This window comes from Odocoileus virginianus, chromosome 23, assembly GCF_023699985.2.
Source record: "Odocoileus virginianus isolate 20LAN1187 ecotype Illinois chromosome 23, Ovbor_1.2, whole genome shotgun sequence".
In the NCBI taxonomy this organism is placed as follows: Eukaryota; Metazoa; Chordata; class Mammalia; order Artiodactyla; family Cervidae; genus Odocoileus; species Odocoileus virginianus.
The window spans coordinates 35,718,225-35,737,362 of NC_069696.1; the positions used below are offsets into that span (position 1 = coordinate 35,718,225).

General features: G+C 36.3%; 1 protein-coding gene across 21 annotated transcripts in view; it reads right to left on the reverse strand.

Annotated features, from left to right (window-relative positions):
• Window positions 1-6,399: 6,399 nt before the first annotated feature.
• The window catches only part of CAPRIN2 (caprin family member 2), a 44,076-nt gene continuing 31,337 nt past the window's right edge, over window positions 6,400-19,138 (reverse strand). For 4 of the 21 annotated variants that reach the window (XM_070453871.1, XM_070453881.1, XM_070453877.1 and 1 more), the window contains 7 exons: window positions 17,124-17,228; window positions 15,694-15,840; window positions 13,046-13,214; window positions 11,527-11,709; window positions 10,691-10,791; window positions 8,456-8,519; window positions 6,400-7,322 (listed from right to left, as the gene is read on the reverse strand). In XM_070453871.1, coding sequence (XP_070309972.1) covers window positions 6,754-7,322; window positions 8,456-8,519; window positions 10,691-10,791; window positions 11,527-11,709; window positions 13,046-13,214; window positions 15,694-15,840; window positions 17,124-17,228 — 1,338 coding nt within the window. In that variant the 3' untranslated portion in view covers window positions 6,400-6,753. Of the gene's footprint in view, window positions 7,399-8,455; window positions 8,520-10,690; window positions 10,792-11,526; window positions 11,710-13,045; window positions 13,215-15,693; window positions 15,841-17,123; window positions 17,229-19,138 lie in introns of all 21 variants that reach the window. The other 17 variants (XM_070453875.1, XM_070453882.1, XM_070453884.1 and 14 more) reach the window with 13 other exon arrangements.

A 19,138-nucleotide genomic window follows, 5' to 3' on the forward strand; every position in this document is an offset into this window, starting at 1 on the left:
CAGAAATTTGTGACTTCATAGAAGCAACAGAAATTTGTGACTGATTAGATCCACAAAGTAACAAAAAGGAAATCAAAAATGATTATAGAGCATCAGCTTTGATGACCTTCGGGAAAATGGGGAGAGTACTATATTTTGGAGGAAAGATGAATTTGCCTTTGGACATGTTGAACTAGAGGTGCTTATGGGTTATACAGGTGGAGATTTCCAGTGACATCTGGAAGTTGACATCTGGCTCTCACAGAATAGCTGGGTGAGAAAGAGGAAGTTATGGCAGGGGGTGGGGGGATTACAGGAAGGAGTAAAGAGAACCGTTGAGTCATCTGTGTATGTAAGTTAGTTGACACCACAGAAGTAGATGACATCATCCTAGAAATACAGCTATAGAGGATAACTGGCATGATTACAGCTCAAGTTATGGAAAGCAATTTTCACTCCAAGCACTACCACTGTGGCCTTTTTTTAAGATTTAACATTTCAGTCATCTAAATGGAATATCACACAGCTGGCCTCCCCATCTGTTGGCAGCAGCTCATCTGCTATGTTAGCAGGACTGAATCTCATCCATATGGTAAAGACAAAAATGGGAGTTAAAACTCAATGCACAAAAATCTCTATCTGTAAGTTACATGATCTCTTAAAATCATCTTAAATCATTCAAATGATCTGTGAGTATGATAAATTTTTTTACTAAATGCCTCTACTTCAAAAGGGTCTCTATTGGCTGAACTCTACATCATAGCACCTGAAATACAGGGAACAGTACATACATGTGTCTCATAAATGTAGGATCTTCAGTATTGTTAGTATAATAAAGTCAGTGGCATGGTACTCTCCTTTGAACTGTCACATGTAACCAAAAGCCCTGAGTAGAGTTTTCTAAAAGAATCTGACAGACCTCTCAGTTAAAGAAGAATTTTTTTAAAATAAAATTCTTTAAAACATAAAGATCTATTGTTGTTTAGTCGCTTAGTCCTGTCTGACTATTTGCGACTCCATGGACAACACACCAGGCTTCCCTGTCCTTCACCATCCCCTGGAGTTTGGACATGTCCGTTGAGTTGATGATGCCATCCAACCTGATACTGATAATACTGATAAGGAATCAGTATTTTTAAGCTAAAGTAATAGAGGGTTAGGAAGTTTTGGATCAGAAGCCAGAAATTTCCATCTCCAAGAAACTAAAATGATAGTAGTGGTGGGAGGCATAGAAGCTAAAAAGAGTGGTATTAACTAAGGCTCAAGATGAAATTTGTACTTTCAAATCAGTTTTTTTCCTCAAAACCTTGTGTTTCATCGTTTCCTCAGACTTTCCACATTTCACATTGGAAAAGGAGTCATCCTGTTCAAATTCAGGACGTATGAAAAATGATAATTTATGACAGCCTCAACCAGGTTCAGTTTATCCAGTTCACAGTGTTTAGTCTGCCCTAGTAAAAGCTGAGTAGTCCCTCTAAAATAACCGTGTGCAAAAAGAAAAACAATGGAAAATATAGTGGAGGACACCACACCTGAGAACTAAAGAAGAGCAACAAGAACAATAGGAAGGGCCGCCATTGTACTTGGACGCAAAGCCTGGCTGCGGCACTTCTGCTAGTGGCCTTAGAAAGTCAATCTCCAAAGTGTCCTAATTTTCTTATCTCCTAAAAAAGTATCTGCCTCACCAGGACTACTGTGAAGATCAAATAAGATTACAGCAATGACAGTACTCTAAATCATGAAGTGAAATACAAATATTAGTGAAAGGTCAAAGGTTTTTAGAGTAAAACTCTTCCATGTGTTATCCCAGGCTTAATGATAATTAAAGCAGACCCTCAAGCTCTAGCCAAGCAAAAACGAGGCAGGGTAAATACCATAGCAATCTAACATTTTACCTTTAAAGTTTTTAACAAAGAAGTGACATGTACATTTAAAGTTCTATAGTAATATGCAGAATGAAAAATACCTACTAACCAACCCCTTTTCCTTAGAGCCAACACTATCACATTTTGTACATACTACTAGGGAAAAAAAAAATTCAACCACATATACTTGCTTTCAGAAATTTTTACACAAATGACACTGCACACACTGCAGGATAGTCTTTTCTGACTTAATCAATTCCTACTGATGGAGATCTAGGTTGTTTCTCCAGTTTTTGCTGTTATAATTAATTCTGTACAAATATCTCTATGCATGTATCTCAGCGTAATTCCAAAACTATTTGTAAATTACTAGTAGTGGAATTTCTGGGTCAGAAAGCATATACTTTATCTTTCCAAAAAGTACTAATTTTATTATCATCTACAGTACGAGTGCCTGTTTTCCCACATGCTTGCCAAAAGATGCACTTTAAAACTTTACATATGCTTACTGATTTTTTTAAAGTACATATGAACTGACTTTTCAATTCTGTTGGCCATCGTTTTCTTAATTTTCTCCCCCTGCAGGCAGTCATTTGTCTTTTGACTCTATTTTCCCTAACAGAACTTTAAGGGGAATAAATTCTACATGTCAAATTTATCCATCTTTTACAGCTTCAGTGTTGGACAGCTCCTCCCTACTTGCACACTGGTGTCCTCTCCACAAAAATCATGCTACTATGAACTCAAAAGTCAAGAAGCCCCACCTCTGTGTTCAAAGTGTCCAATCACTTTTAGGTACTACTTCTTAAATATGAATACTCAACCAATAATCTCAAGATTCTGATCAAATATAACACCACAGATAAGAGATTAGGACAAATAGAAAGTATAGGAAAAAGATTACAAAGGGAAGAAAACTTAAAGAGAAAAACTATCCTTAGAATTAGACAATAATGCAATCTTAAAACAAGTGGACTACACATGTAAGGAACATTCAAGATAACAGAAGTATACTTAAAAATTTAATATACCAGAAATTTAAAACTCTGTAAAAATGTCAGAAGACAAAATCAAGGAAATCTTCCAGGAAGTGAAACTTAGAAACAAGAGAAAAGATGAGAAGATTAAATAACTGGTCAAATGAGGTTTAACTTTGGAACAGTCAGATTTCCAGATACAGATAAGGAAAAACAGAAGTGTATAGAAATGTGATAGAAGTGTGACAGAAATCAGAGAAATAACCCAGAGACTTGCTCTCAGCAGATGAAATGGATAAAACTGTTACTGATGTGTCTGAGCATTCATCTTTGCAGCCCCTGAGTCAGGTACAAATCAGATAAGCCAGCTATTTGAAAGACTAAATTCAAAGCATGAAGTGAAGTGAAGTGAAGTCTCTTAGTCATGTCCAACTCTTTGTGACCCCGTGGACTGTAGCCTACCAGGCTCCTCCCATGGGATTTTCCAGGCAAGAGTACTGGAGTGGGTTGCCATTTCCTTCTCCAGAGGAGCTTCCCCACCCAGGGATCGAACCCGGGTCTCCTGCATTGTAGGCAGATGTTTTACTGCCTGAGCCACCAGGGAAGTCTAAGGCCCTTGAAATAAAATGAATAAAATAATAATGCTTAAAAAACTTACAATCAGTGAGCCGAAGGCTTCCTGATATTGAAAATGGGTAACTATTTTATCATGTGGCATTCAGCGCCTTGCTGTGGTAGCAAGTGAGCTGTCCCTATCAGTTTGTCAACACTTGCCAAAAGCTGAAAAGTGAGGATTAAAGGTATTGGCCTAATCATTGAAGTGGCAATTAAAAATACCCCTGAGATACATAAACAAGTGGAGGACCTAGAGAGACAACTCAAAAGTCTTTCACCAAAATAAAGTGTTTGTCATGGGAGCAGAATGGAATTCATGTGAAAAAAGCTTTAGTCTACATGCCAAAAATTTCACCTTATAAAATACATAAAGTATCATCACAAAGATCACAAAAGAACATCAGTCAATAAGAAAGAAAACTTTGCAGACAGGGAAGATTAAAGTGTAAAAACACAGTATGTGATGTCAAAGCACTGTAAAATTGTAGCGATCACAGAGTTTGTGTATGTGCGCAAGCATGCTCAGTCACTGTCACGTCGCTCTTTGCTACCTCCTAGACTGTAGCCCGCCAGGCTTCTCTGTCCATGGAATTCTTCAGGCGAGAACTCTGGAGTGGGTAGCCATTCCCCTCTCAAGGGAATCTTCCCACCCAGGGACTGAACCTGCATTTCCTGCATTGCAAGAGGATTCTTTACCACTGAGCCTCCAAGGTGGAGTTTAGAAAGTTTCAATTTAAAAATGGAATGGTTGACAAGATACTTGGTATGCCAGGCCAATGAGCAAACCTCTCAAAAATATTTCCCGCTTTAAATACCTGCATTTACTCCCTAAATAACTTTAGAGAAGATAGGAGTCAGTTGCTCACAATTCTTAAGAGAAAATTCATTTAACAAAAGACTAAAAGATTTAAAGTGAAAAAAAAATCGAGGTAAATTTATAGAAAATCTATAGAAAACAGAAAAGCCACATCCCCTCTATCTCCAGTAAAACCAGTAACAATCTATATATTCAGAGATATACTGTAACTTTATGGAATGCCTTTCCACCTCAGTCATACCCACAAGATCCTCTGAGTAAAATATAAGTTCCTTATACAAGGTCCCTAAATGTGCTTTTGCATATCTATGGATCCCCACCATCTCTTGAAAAGGTATCTAAAATCTGCTAATGTACATCTTTCTGTAAAGACATCTGGACTTATTACTAAAAGATTCCAGAAGAACTGCATCTTCAAAAGTTATAGTGCTTTAGAATGAAAGATCTTGTCCATTCACTCCTTAAGTCTAAGAATTATTAATTTTCTAGTTCATTATCTTTACACTTAGAAAAATAGAATTTCATTTAAAATACTCTCCTAAAGCATGAGTTTCATGAGGGGATATCCTAGGTAATGAATCTCTTCTTGTTGGACACTTACCTTAAAAAATATAAAGTCATTCACAATATTTTAAATAAACATTGATTGGGTGCAGGATAAATGACTAAACTGAAGACCCATGCAGCAGAAAATAGTGGCTAAAAAGGACTGAGAAAGGCCTCACTGAATTTGATCAACAACTGTTATTAAACATCAAGTTCTCCACTCAATCATTTAATCATATTTCTGCTTTCCTATACAGGGGATTCCCTCATAGCTCAGTTGGTAAAGAATCCGCCTGCAATGCAGAAGACCCCAGTTCGATTCCTGTGTTGGGAAGATCCACTGAAAAAGGAATAGGCTACCCACCCCAGTTTTCTTGGGCTTTCCTTGTGGCTTTCCTGTATACTTTTCAGTTTGTGTTCTGGACGTAAAAGCCGTGAACTAACTGGAATACTGATATCTCTAACTCACAAAGTACATCATGTGTATCACATTACATCCTCCATCTTGAGAGCACTATACTAACATTTAACACCACATAGGATTTAATTGCTAAACCCACACCTAGCTCAAAAATATTAAGCATAATGATTTAATGCTCTTACACCGTCTTCCTGAGATTATTTAACAACAGAGTGAGTGGAGGATCAGAACAAGAACTTTCTACCTCAGCAAGTGACTTGCTTGATTGAAGAGTAAGAATGCCCTTTCTCTGATCCTTAATAAACCCTAGCATATGCAATCAAAATGTTTAGTTAAAAAAATTATTCTTTAAAGTAACTAAGAAACATTATCAAGTTCCTATTAGTGAGAAGCATTTACAAACAAATCAAGATCTGTGATGATGTATGTCCAGATGAACACTAAACTCTGGCTATACTGCATGCAAAACAGTATATATACAGGCAGAACCCAAAAGTTTTCAGAATGAGAAAAACACAATCACAGCATCTAACGTTTATTAAATGCTTAAGTGTCAGTTACTGTGTTAAGTCTTTTAGATACATTCAAGCTAGATGCATTAAACTTTTAGTTGAACTTCACAACTGCCCTATGAGGCTGATCTATCATGCCCATTTTACATCTTGGGAAATGGTCTTTTAAAAAATCTTAAGACCTATAACTTGCCCAAGATCAGTTACTAAGTGGCAAAATCAGCACTCCAACCCAGCACTGCCTGACCACACACCTATGTGTGCTTTTTGATGACAAAATATTTTACCTCCTCAAATTAAGAATCCACTAAAAAGCATAAGCCTTATTGACAGTGGATCAGTAGTATTATCTATGTATCTCCTACTCTATTTTGTATTCATATGGTAGGAACTTGAAGATAGCTAAATAAAGGATAACACACTACTACAAAATAGCTTCAAGGAGAATATGTGGTTTGGGCAGTGGAAAACAGATGAAATATTTTGATAATGATATGTATAGTAACAGAAAAGTAACTCAAAGGAGCTCTCATATATAAAAGGCTTATTTTAAAATAAACAGTATGAACCCATGAAGACTCCCATCCAGGAGTTATCAGTGATGAACACTAAAAACTAAACATCTTACCTCTCAACTAAATGTTTAATCAAATAAGAACACTGAAGATGCAGGTAACTTTTTTATTGAGGCACAACAAGGCATTATAATTTGCCTGAACGTGAGGCAGTTAGTTTAGTAAGCTGAACATTAATACAGTTAAGGATTAAGTGCAAACAATATACATTCACAGCTTGACTAGCGAGGCTACATCACAATTTATAAAGTGCCAGATTAGTGCTAATTGTCATTCAGCTTGAAATTTTTCACCATGAGGAGGAAAACAAAAAGTAAGGACCTCCTCCTCCTCCTAGGAATGAAAACATTTTCCTTAACCAATCAGTCACAAGGGCAAGAACTACTTTTGCTTATTCCCACTAATTAGAACACCATATCCTTTCATTGTCGATTCTGTACTGACTTTCAATCTTGGTAAAGCAGATAGCCTGAAAATGTAGAATATTTCCAGCTACTTCCATAAATTGCTCCTCTGTGCAAACGTAACCATATCTGGTCTCCCTGGAAGAGCTGAAGAATTGCGTGATTGCTAGCAGTTTCATGGTCTGGAGCACCATCATTGGCATAGGCAGATACCAAGACCTCTTCATTCTTCATGAGGTTGACATACAGTGGCACATTTACTGCCAGCTTTAGCATATGAAAAATGAAAACATAAGTGCCATTCACCGGGCAATTAAATCTACCAAGCTGAAGATCAAAAGTTTCTCCCAAGTTGTTCAGAAGAAGATCAAACACAATAGGTTGGTCTAAAGTCCCAGGGGCGAGATTAGAGGTTCTGGCTGCTGAGAAGGCAACGCGCATCTGCTGAGGCAAGGGGTACACATGTACTGGCAGTATGGTGGCTGCTGGGTTTGTCACTGGCACATCCACAGGGGTCATGCTACGGGAGTCTCCTTGTCCAGAGTCACCACTGTTAAAGGTTTCGTTGTCTCTTTCTGGGCTGCTCACCTGAGAAGAATCACTCCACCCTGCTGTTTTATTAGCAACAGTGAGTTTCTCATAATGAAGCAGTTAGCTTTGAACACAATATTTAACATTAGTCGGCTACTGAAACAGATAAAAATGCATTTTATAGTAAGTTTTTTAAAAAGCAATAAAGTAGAGCTACAGTATACTTTTCTAGATTTCTCTGACAATAGGTTTTTATACTACTATTCTAAAGGTCCAGAAAGGACCTAGATGATTTTGTCCAGTAGCTTCATTTTTTAAGAAAATGAGGCCCCCAAAGATTGGATAACTTAACACTAGCTACAACTGGCAAAGTGTAAAACCCAGATGTGAATGAACACTCTATTCTTTATCTTTCGCCCATATTTGAGTTTATCAATTCCTCAGTGATAAATCTCCAAGTATCTAACAGAGAAGGACTCAAGAAAACTGAGATTACATAAAAGAAGCAACTTTTAGAACTAGACATTCAAACATTTTGTTATGGTACTAAGTTCCATAATAAATGCTTATTCCTTATTTCTAAGTTAATGTGATATCATAAAATTTTAATGTTTTCAGTACTGTACAAAAACACTGCTCAGATAGAAGGCAAAGCTAATGTGAATAGTGGCTACTTTCTTAAAAGAAAAAGATTCCCTTTTCTTGTGACAAAGTTAATCTTCATTTTTTATTTTCTCAGTTACACTGAATCTTTTAATTGTACTTTCACATTTTAAGAAGTATTTAAAGTATCCTGCTTTTGTTCAAGTCATGATGTCTTAATTGTTGTTTATTCCTATCTATCAATGTACTAAGGGGCATTAGAGTATCTTGGAGTGCCCATTATTCCACAACCACCATCCTGAAACATCACCCAAAACTATACCAAGATGGTATAGTGAATATGCGCCTAAGATTAAATTATGCTCTGGTGTCAAACAAATTTAAAACATACACAACACCCACATACACTTAAAAGTGACAAATGATCTCCACAGTCTTTCTAGTAGTCCAATATATCTCCCTTGGGTCTTCCATACTACATTTAAGCAAACCAAAAACCTCAAAAGATAAATGTTGAAAACAACATATTTTGGGGACAACTTGACAGAGGATAAAGAAAGATTTAGAGGTATGTTTGGGATAAATAAATTCCTCACTTAATTATCCTTACCTCTCGAATTTGCCCGAGGACCACCAGATGTCCCTCCTCGCTTGTAACACTGCTGGAAATTATCCTAAAATGAACACATAATATTTACCTCAGCACAAAAAATGCAAAATAGTTATTACTAGCAAATAAATCTATAAGACTAATTCCTCTGAGCCTTTGATATGGACTTCTCCAACAACAACCAAAGGGGCTCAGATGACACCAAGAAAAACAAAACAAGGGTCACAGTAACATGTATCTCCATCTGTTAATTAACTTGACAGGTTAGATATGTTAATACTTGTCAAAACAAGAAAGCATTTAGACAACACTACATAAAAGACACAATGCTAGGTTATGAGGGAAATTCAGAAATATGGCCTGGTCCTCTCTGCCTCATCTCAATACAAAAGGACATAATAAAGCAAAAATACAGACTAATTCAGTCTCTCTATTTATAAACCAAAGTGTTATGACAACTATTAACTGTGTTAAGGGTTTTGTTTTGACAGGGAAATTGGTAAGAATTGTAACATATGAACATATTATTTCCTGGAATCCTTACAAAAAAATGTCCAAAAGACAACATTTCAAACTGACTCCCAAGTATGGTAAAAGCCCCCATACAATTCATGAAAAGAATAATGGTGTCATTAGATTAATTATTAACATGTAATAAAAAGTTTCAACAGGACAAGAAAATACACAATAAAAAATAATAATATTCCTACCCCAAACTCCTCATCCTCTTCCCAAGAACACTACTATCACTGATATCTTATGTTTCCTCAATAAGAAACTGAAAACAGCACCAAAAAATACTAGAATACTGGTACTGAGAAGAGATGTGCTATTATTGAAGTTTGTCTTAGTCAACATATTCTCTTTACACACAGTATTGACAATCAAGTAATAATAGTATCTGAATCCTTGATATATGCCTGGCATTTTCATACAAAGCACTTATGTCTATCACTTCATTTAATCCTCAGACTCTCTCAGAGTAATCCTCAACACTTCAGATATAAGTAACTCAAACTGATGAGTCCCCATCTAAAAGATAAGGAACTATGGAGAAGGCAATGGCAACCCACTCCAGTACTCTTGCCTGGAAAATCCCATGGACGGAGAAGCCTGGTAGGCTACAGTCCATGGGGTCGCAAAGAGTAGGACACAACTGAGCGACTTAAAAAAAAAAAAGATAAGGAACTAGAGCTCAAAAAGTTTATATAACACGTCAAAGGTCACACAAGGGGAGTGATAAGATCCAGGGTCAAACCCATGTCATTCAGGTGACATGGTGTGTTCTCCAAAGTGTGTTCTTTAATACTGCCTCTGTACAGACATCTATCTTACCTCATGTAACTGTAAGCACTTCAAGTACAGGTCCTTTGTATATTAACAACAGAACTCAGTAAAATACCACATATGTAACTGAAGGCTTGTAAAGCTTCAAAACTTAAAATGCTAATGTAGTATAAATTCATATCCAGATATGATCAGAGACAGGGAGTTTCCAAGGACTGTTAAAGTGGAAAGTCTAACATCTTCCTATCAATCTTCTACCACATACAGTAAAGAATATCTGAACTATTCAAATAAAGAATTAACCAAAAAATTAAGCTTTTAATAAAAAGGACTTTCCTATACTAGATATCTAGAGAAGTTAAACTGAAGGCAATATAGTAATGGGCTATGGGCTATGGAGTTAAGAAACTTGCATATAATTTCTATCACTTATTTGCTGAGTGACCTTATACAAGTTACTTGTTTCTGAACTCCAGTTTCCATTACAGAGTGGTGAAGTAAATGAGTTAATGCAAATTTAATCAAGTCCTTAACACCTCCTGGGCTTCCCTGGTGGCTCACAGGGTAAGGTAAACAATCTGCCTGCAGTGGAGAAGGCCCAGGTTCAATCCCCGAATCAGTAAGATCCCCTGGAGGAGGAAATGGTTATCCACTCTTGGATAGTGGAGAACTTGCCTGGCGAATCCCATGGATGGAGGAGCGTGGCAGGCTACAGTCCATAGGGTCGCAGAGTCAGACATGACTGAGCAACTAACACACTTAAGACCTCCTAAGTTCCATGTAACAGGCAGTTGTCATGTATCCTACTTGGGTTATTAGAAAAGCTCCCAACTCAACTCTCCATCGTAATAAAAGTGCCATTACAAAACTACTCTGCTATAAGTTAATCACTAGCTTCATATCAACTGTACTTCACATCAATTGTTCAATTATAACAATTATTCTTACCCTTTGGGAATAAGGTGTTCCAGGGTACTCTCTAGCTTGGAACTGTAGCTGGCTATAATTTCCATTGGAAATTGAAGGAGGTCCTCTATAAGTATCAAAACCTAGTAAATAAACAACTTACATTAAAATTATGGGCAAAATTACACTAATCTTTTAAATAGTCTGTTCTATACCACTTAAAAAGTTAAACTGATCTTATAAAGCTATCACTAGATTTATGCCATCTTTAAGCAAACTCTTTAATATTATTTCCACAATAAAACACACATTTATAAAGATATCACAGACTTCAAATAAGCCAACTGTAGGATTTTACTATTGCTGGGATACAGATGGGGTTGGGAAAGGATGGTGGTTAAAGCCTTGGTCTAGCATACTTTTGCTAATATCATGCAGTGACTAGAATACTTGGAACCATATTTAACTTAAAAGAGTATCACTATTATACTTTCAAAGTTATCATCCGTGGTATACTCTGCCAAAAAAAACTAGGAAATGGGTATTGTCTTAACTATAACATGTTTTGAGCCAGCCAGGTCAATTAACAAAAGAAAGAAAAATTCAAATATGAAAACCAAAATTAATTCCTGGAAAAAACAAAATGTTCAACCTTTTACTTCAGTAAGTCACAGGATCAATCTGTTTTTCATACAAAAAGTTCCTCTGTTATAGACAAAAGATATATTAGAAATACTGTATTTTGCAGAAATAGGGAATTCTCTACTACATTATAAACAGAAACAACAAAAAGGAACAAGGTAAAGTAAAAACAGCTTGAGTCAAGTAAACATATAGACAAAATAATTCAGTATAATTAAATTTTATTCAGAGCATACCTTTATAACCACCAGGGGACCGATACGAATTGGTTAGTAATCTCCCACCACGAGTACATCCTCTAACAGATCCCCGGCTATTGACAAATGGTTGAGAGGGTCTGGGAAATACATTCGTCTGTGCTGGGTAAAAGGCAAGGCTACCATTGCTTACTTGAATAGTTCCATCAGGAAAACTTGCTGCTTAAGGAAACAGTTTTAGAGTCCAAGAGTTAAACGGTAATAAAAATTTAATATTCTTTATACTTAGAAGTCAGTGTAGAGCAAACCTTTAATACAACCCTTTTTTTAAAAAAATAGGTGCCATAGATATGCATGTGTATATATAGAGAGATGTTTAAGTAATAAAATATTATTCAGCCTTAGAAAATTCTGACACACTCTATAACATGGATAACTCTTGAAGACATCATGGTAAATGGAATAGGTTAGTTACAAAAGAACAGATATTGTATGATTCCATTTATATAAGATAAGTATTTAGAGCAGATTCATAGAGTAGAATGCTGGCTACCAGGGGTTGGAAGCAAAGGGAAATGGGAAGTCAATGCTAAATAGAGAAGATGAAAAATTTCTAGAGATGAATGGTGGTGTTGGCCACACAACAACTTGGATTAAGTTTAATGCCATAAAACCTATATACTTCAAAATGTTTAAAATGAATTTTGCTATGTATATTTTTACCAGAAAAAAAAAACAGGCTAAATATTTCACATCATGGAGAAAAAGAAAGTGAACTTTTATTAATACTTTAATTGAAAAGGCATATGACAAACAATATCCTTTACATACATTGCCCGTCATGTTCTCACAGCACAGGTGAGAACAGAAGGAGGTCGTCTGTGGCTAGGTCCAGGGATTTATATTCACCACCTCTTGCAATTAACCAAGTGCTCAGAACACTCAATTTGTTTGCTCAGGCTTAAGTTTTAGGAAACCCAACAAGGGTCTGAAATACCAACATTAAAAATCTACAAATACTTCTTATGATTGGGAAATGACTACAAAGTTGCCTGCTCTTTCATGTACCTATTACAATAGCATGAAAGATCAAAAGGGCCTCCCATCTCTAAGCAAAGAGTGGCATAAGCATAATAAGTTAAATATGTATCTTCACATTAATCATTGCTCTATTTCAAGAGAGAAGAAAAGAGAAATGGTCAGGTAGCCATGTGTCTGTGCTAACACAGAGTTAACAATGACTTCAAAACCTTCATAAAAGCAGCTGCATAGTGCCTTATGCACCTCGACTGCTGATGGTAATCAAAGCAATCAGATTTAAAAATTGAAGCCTACTGCAAGGTTAAATTAGCCATCTAAGTTCTACCTCTACAAAAGTTAAAAGTAACAGGTAAGCTTAACTAAAGAGAGGAAAAGGCATTAAGCGTTTCTCAGCACTTGCACAGGAGAAAAGATAATGCTTACTAGTCGGGAAAGAACTGCTCAAATGTCACTACAGACTTGCTTTCCATTTAATTAGCTCTCATCTAAGTCTTCAAAATAGACACAAAGATCTTACCAGTCTCTTGAGAAAGGACAGTTTGTTCCACGTGTATAGCTGGCAGTTGGCACTGGGGTGGAGTTTGTGTACTCGCTGTGGTAAAACTTTGATTGTAGCCAGATGAGTAAGGGGACTCTTTTATCTCTTGTTCTTTCCGTGGAGGCAGAGGTGCATTAACATTAAATACCTTAAAGACAGAGTACACTGAGTCATCTGCAAAGTTTCATAGAAAATAATGAAGGATGACATTCAGCAAAACTCTGCAACATTCAAAAACTTCTGTCTGATGGGCGAAGGACTTGAACAGACATTTCTTCCAAGACAATAAATGGCCAATAAGCACATGAAGAGATGCCCAACATCATTAGCCATTAGATAAAAAAATAAATCAAAACCACAATGAGATACCACTTCACACCCGTTAGAACAACTATTACTTAAACACAAACAAAACAAAAAACAGAAAATCTAAGTATAACTGAGGGTGGGGTAAAATTACAATCCTCATGCAATGCTGACTGGAACGTAAAGTGGTACAGCTGACTGTAGAAAACAGTATGGTGGTTCTTCAAAAAGCTAAATGTAGAATTAACAAATGATCCAGCAATTCCACTTCCAGGCATACACCCAAAGAACTGAAAGCACAGATTCAAAGAGATATGTGTACACCTATGTGCATAGTATCATTCACAAGAGCTAAAGGTGGAAACAAACAAGTGTCCATCAGCAGATGAATGGTAAACAGGATGTGATATATGCGTACGATGGAACGTTATTTCACCATAAAAAAGAATGAAATTCTGATCCATGCTACAACAGGGATGGATGAACCTTGAAAATACTATGCTAACTGAAATAAGCCAGGTACAAAAAGGACAAATATCATGAGTCCACTTATATGAGGTACCTAAGAATAGGCAAACTCATAGAGACAAAGTAGAACAGAAGTTACCAGGGGCTAAGGAGAAGAAGTGGATAATGAAAAAGTTCTGGAAAAAGACAGTGGTGATGGCTGTACAACACTGTGGATGTACTTAATGCCACTGAATTATACATTTTTAAATGGTTAAAACAGTAAAATTTATGCACATTTTACCACAGTAAAAAAAAAATTCCTACTTGATTTCTGACAGAAGTTAAATCAAGTACAAAAACTAACTCTCCTGATATTACAGTATCATAATGCTGCTTATTAAGAATGAAAACTTCATAGGGGAAGAGGGTACTTTTTAGAAACTGAGGATGAATCAAAAAACCTGCCATTTACTGAATTTCTACCACATGGCAGGACAATGATTTGACCAGACTCTGGTCACTGAGTATAATAAAGCACTTTTGTTACTCTCAAGCCCCTTATCCTGCTCCATTTTTCCTCAAAACATATAACATATGATATAATATATATATGAGTATTTTTCTCTCTAGCCCTCCCACCTCCATAATAAAGTATAAGCTTCTTAAGCACAAAGACCCATCTATTCTCCATTGTTACAACCCAGGCATTGTTGAACAGTGCCTGGCTTTGTAACTACCTGTTTGTTGAATAAATGAGTAAATGAACAAATAAGAACTAATTTGTACTGAATAGGAACCAAACAGGTAGAGAAGACAGACTGGTGTGAGCAAAAGAGGTATTTGTGATAAGAATGTACAGGGCAAGTCCAGGGGACTAGTCTGGCAATTTATACCAGGCTTCAAAAGTTAGTCAGGTAAAGGACATTCAATTTCATTTAATAATGGAACACTATTTGCTTTTAATTAGGAATAAGAAAAACTTAGTAAAACCACTGTAGCTTGGTTTTTTTGGGTTTTTTTTTTTTACTAAAAACCAATACTGTGTAGGATGGATTGACAGGCACAGAGGGAAAGCAAGGACACTCAGCTCTATCTAGGTGGCCAAGCAAGGAGTAATAAGATTAGTGAATTCATGTGTCTGAATTCACCAGCCCATCTCCCTGCGTTGTGTCTGCTTCCCACTGCCACTTCACTGGCCCCATCTCACCACTGTCACTCAAAAGGATGTGGAGTGGGACATTAAGCACCATCAGGAAGAGTACTTATTGGCTAAAACTTTGCGTTCTTCTAAAGAAAAGTTTTATATTTATTCTAGATTTAGAGAATAAATATACAAACTTAGTTGTAATATAATCTTAAAAAGTTTTAAGCTACAACTTGTAGACAAATATATAATTCAAAATACCATACAAATCTTGAACAATTCTCCAAAACCCAGCATGAGATGAATGAAGATGAAATCAAATGAAAGTTTCAACAGTAATAGAACACACAAGTATGTGTCCTATATTTCAGGGTATTGATGACATGGAATACCAGAACTGTGATATTAGTAATTGTTAGTATTATTAAGCTATTTATAGAAAATTATGTTTCTCACTTACATTTCATTTCTTTAATATGGGTCTCCTCAGCTTTGCCTATCACTAATTTTCAGAAAGGTAAATGCCCTGACAAAATATCCATTCAAAATTATTGAGGCTTTGGATTTAACACTCTTCCTTCCATAAACAATATTTCCACTGAACAAATGCAAATTCTATCAGTCCAAATAAGAGTAATAGAAAAGGCAAATTTTTTCACATAGTACCCAATATTAAAGAAACAGTAGCTTTTTAAATGGAATAATCAACTGCAATCATTATACTCACTGTCTGCATGGCTTGAAAGGGTGCTGTGTTTATGGTTACTGAACTACTACTTGCTGGAGGTGACTGGAAGCCCTGTTCAGAGCCCTTTGACATGGGAGGATTTGGAGAAGCTAGTGAAGACGGTTGCTTGCTTGGGGAAACTGCTGCCTAGGGAGGAGAAATGCAGTATCAGCAAATCACCTGCCATACAACAAGCAGTTAACTTACACTAAACCCCAGGATGGCATAAGTCAGCAAGTCCTATAGGATGACATTTGGACACAGGAATGCAAAAGAACAGCTTCTGCTTACAATTTCAAATCTCAATTGCTGAGCATGCACACTAGTATTTGCTTTGCACAGCTTGCTGACTAAGTAAGAATCTTACTACTAATCAGCCTAAGAGACGAGGGGTTGAACTTTTTATGAGGACCTAGTCCCTTTCAAGCCCTGTAAAGATATTTTCTAGTTCATAATCTAATATTATTCCAAACTTATAGAGAAGAATTGGGCTTAAGAAAAACCCTGGGTGAGTTGCTTTGTCAGTGTTAACTTTTTTCTATTTCAAAGTCTTACTAGTGGATTACTTAGTCAGCTGCCTTTAAAAAAAAAAACCAAACCTGAGCTAATGTAAAAAACTCTTAACTAAGGGAATTAGCAACTCCTTGATACAACAGATTATAAAGCCAAATACTTAAAAGGTAGGAAAAAAACAATCCCAATCAGGGAATGAAGCAGACAGGTGTGACTCATTAGGAGGCAAACACTTAATTTAAATTTAGACCAAATCAATATCATAAAAACTATTTTCTTACATAATGAATACATATTCTTATATAATAAACCAAGAAATAATAATAAAACCTGAGTTGCTAAATTAATAAAAAAAAAATCTACCTACCATGCTATATCTAGCTCAAGGATTTGCTCAAACATAGTAAAAACCATCAAAAGCACAAACATAATACTGTCAAAATGCTTTGACAAAATTAGTCGAAAGAGAATGGAACTCATTCTGACTGAGTCAGTGCTAATATTAACACTATAAAGTTATTGAGTCTTCAGTCATATGTATCAAAGATTTTTCTCCTAAGGAGTCCTTCAATATAAATATAATTAGAAACTTGAACTAATCGCTAATCCTACCCCTACCTAGAAATTTTCATCTTTCTGATATTAGCATTTTGGATATAATTTATTGTATCTGAAAAGGCAACACACTTGCCTTTTCAGTCTATTTAATACACTATTAAGTCTATTTATACGGTAAAGTCACAATAAAGTTAAAGTTACCTGTGTAAGTTCCAGGACTACAACATCAATAGAAAGCAAACATTAGTAAAGTATAAATGTTCGGTCATTAAGTTGATCATGACTGTAATTCACACATTAAGCTGGTTCTGCTATTCTTTAGGTCAGAAATGAAATTAAGACAATTGGTCTCTTATTACCTCAGGAGTCTCTGAGGTCATAAACTCTGTTTCAGATCCGGAAGAAGCCTGATCAGTAGTAACCAAGCAAGCATTTGAGCTACAAGTAACTGGAGAAGAAGCGGCCTAGACACAGGAAGATATAAAACATTGTAAAAGGCACAATTTGTTCACTTTATATTTTGTGGGCCCTGGCCTTCCTAACACATTACTCTCACTGAACACTCAGCAGTGCCAACTGCTATGCCTTAACACTTCAACACATATTAATATATTCACTCCTAACAATAACCCTGTGCAATAGGTACAACTATTCCCATTTTATTCATAACCAGGCAGAACCAAAGAAAGTTAAATAATTTACCCAAGATCACTTTAAAATTAAGGGGTAGAGCTGAGATTCAAACCCAAGCAGCCAGCTACACTGCCTTTCCAGGCCTAGTCACCAAAGCTACACATCTAATCCCATCCTCATTTATCAAGATTCTTGGCCCTGGAAATCCGGGGCCAGATTTTCCATCAGGCACTCTACAGCAAGCTCCCTGGGCAATAAGCCCAGGGTACATTAACGCTCTGAGCATGGGTCTGCCAGAATCATGACAACTATCTTTTACTCTTAAGTGCTCTCACTGTCTTAAAGGAGTAGGAAGAAGTATAAATAAAAAGGATAAGCTCTACATAAATCACAATGGCACCAATATCCTAACAAAAATTAAAGCTAATATGTATAAAATAAAAATTGGGAGAAGGCACTTAGGATCTAAGTCTGATAACTGTAACCAATAAAAAAAAAAACTATGAAAGCAGCTAGGAAAGAATTCTATGGCATAACAGGTATTGGAATATAACAGAAATCCATAAAATTCTAGCAATCACAAGGTCCGAAGTGTCAGTAAATCTACTCCTTTTATCTAAATGCTTCAGTTCAGTTCTCAGAAGCCCAAGTAATAAATGGGTTACCCAGTGCTAACAGAGCAGTTATGTTTCAGTCATCTTCTCCAAGAGTTCATCATGATATGCTGCTTCTTGGGAAGGAGATGGGGACCAGGTTTAAAAAGTCTCATGGAAAAGGTCTTATGAAAAAAATTTTTTAATCCTTTAGAGCATTTTATATATTTAAACAGGTATAATTTAGATCTGACCAAACTATTATAAAACAGGAGTGTTTTTAAACCTAGGCCTTGCTTCAGGCCTCCTCTTTAAAACAATGAGACAACCACCCAAGATAAATGCTACTGGCTGTTGTGGGAACACAACTAAGTCAACTGCCAAAAAATTCACAGATACCAAGCTAAGGCAATTTGGCGCACCTGATAGTTAAGCTTTAAGAGACTTTGAATTTTAGTTAAGAGGTTAAAAACGATAAGCATTCTTTACATTAGTATTTATTGAGAAGTTAAGGCAGTTTTTGCTTCCAAGTTATTGCTCTTTAAGTAGACCAGTTAGAGTTTGTCTTAAGTATTTCTGAGTAAGCATGATGATGGAGGCCAGTGGTTCCAAAAAATCAACGTGCAGATTCACCGAAGGAGCAGACTAAAAACATAGATGAGTAGACAACACCCCTGAAAATGCCAACCTTACAGGTCTAAGGTGGTTACTAACAATATAGTCCTCTCTCAGTATCCACAGGGACTGGTTCCGGGACTCACTGTGCTACCAAAATTCGGAGATGCTCGCACCCTACAGTCGACCCTCCATACCTGTGGTCCCGCACCTTCAGATTAAACCAACCCCAGATATGTAGTACTGTATGGATTTAGTGGAAGAAAAGACACATATAAGAGGACCTGAGCAGGTCAAACCCATATTGTTCAAGGGTCAATTGTGTGTATTTTTATTAAAGTGACCAAACGATTCTGATGCAGCCACCGCAGAGGCATGCTTCTGAGAACAATTAGCCTAGACTACTGGTTTATCAAAAAAAAAATCTTAACTTGTTGACTGAAAGCCTCATACAAAATCTAATAGCTAGAACAAATAACGTGGAATTCTTTAGCTAAAGCAGGGAGTGGGGTGAGGGACTAACCATGAATTAA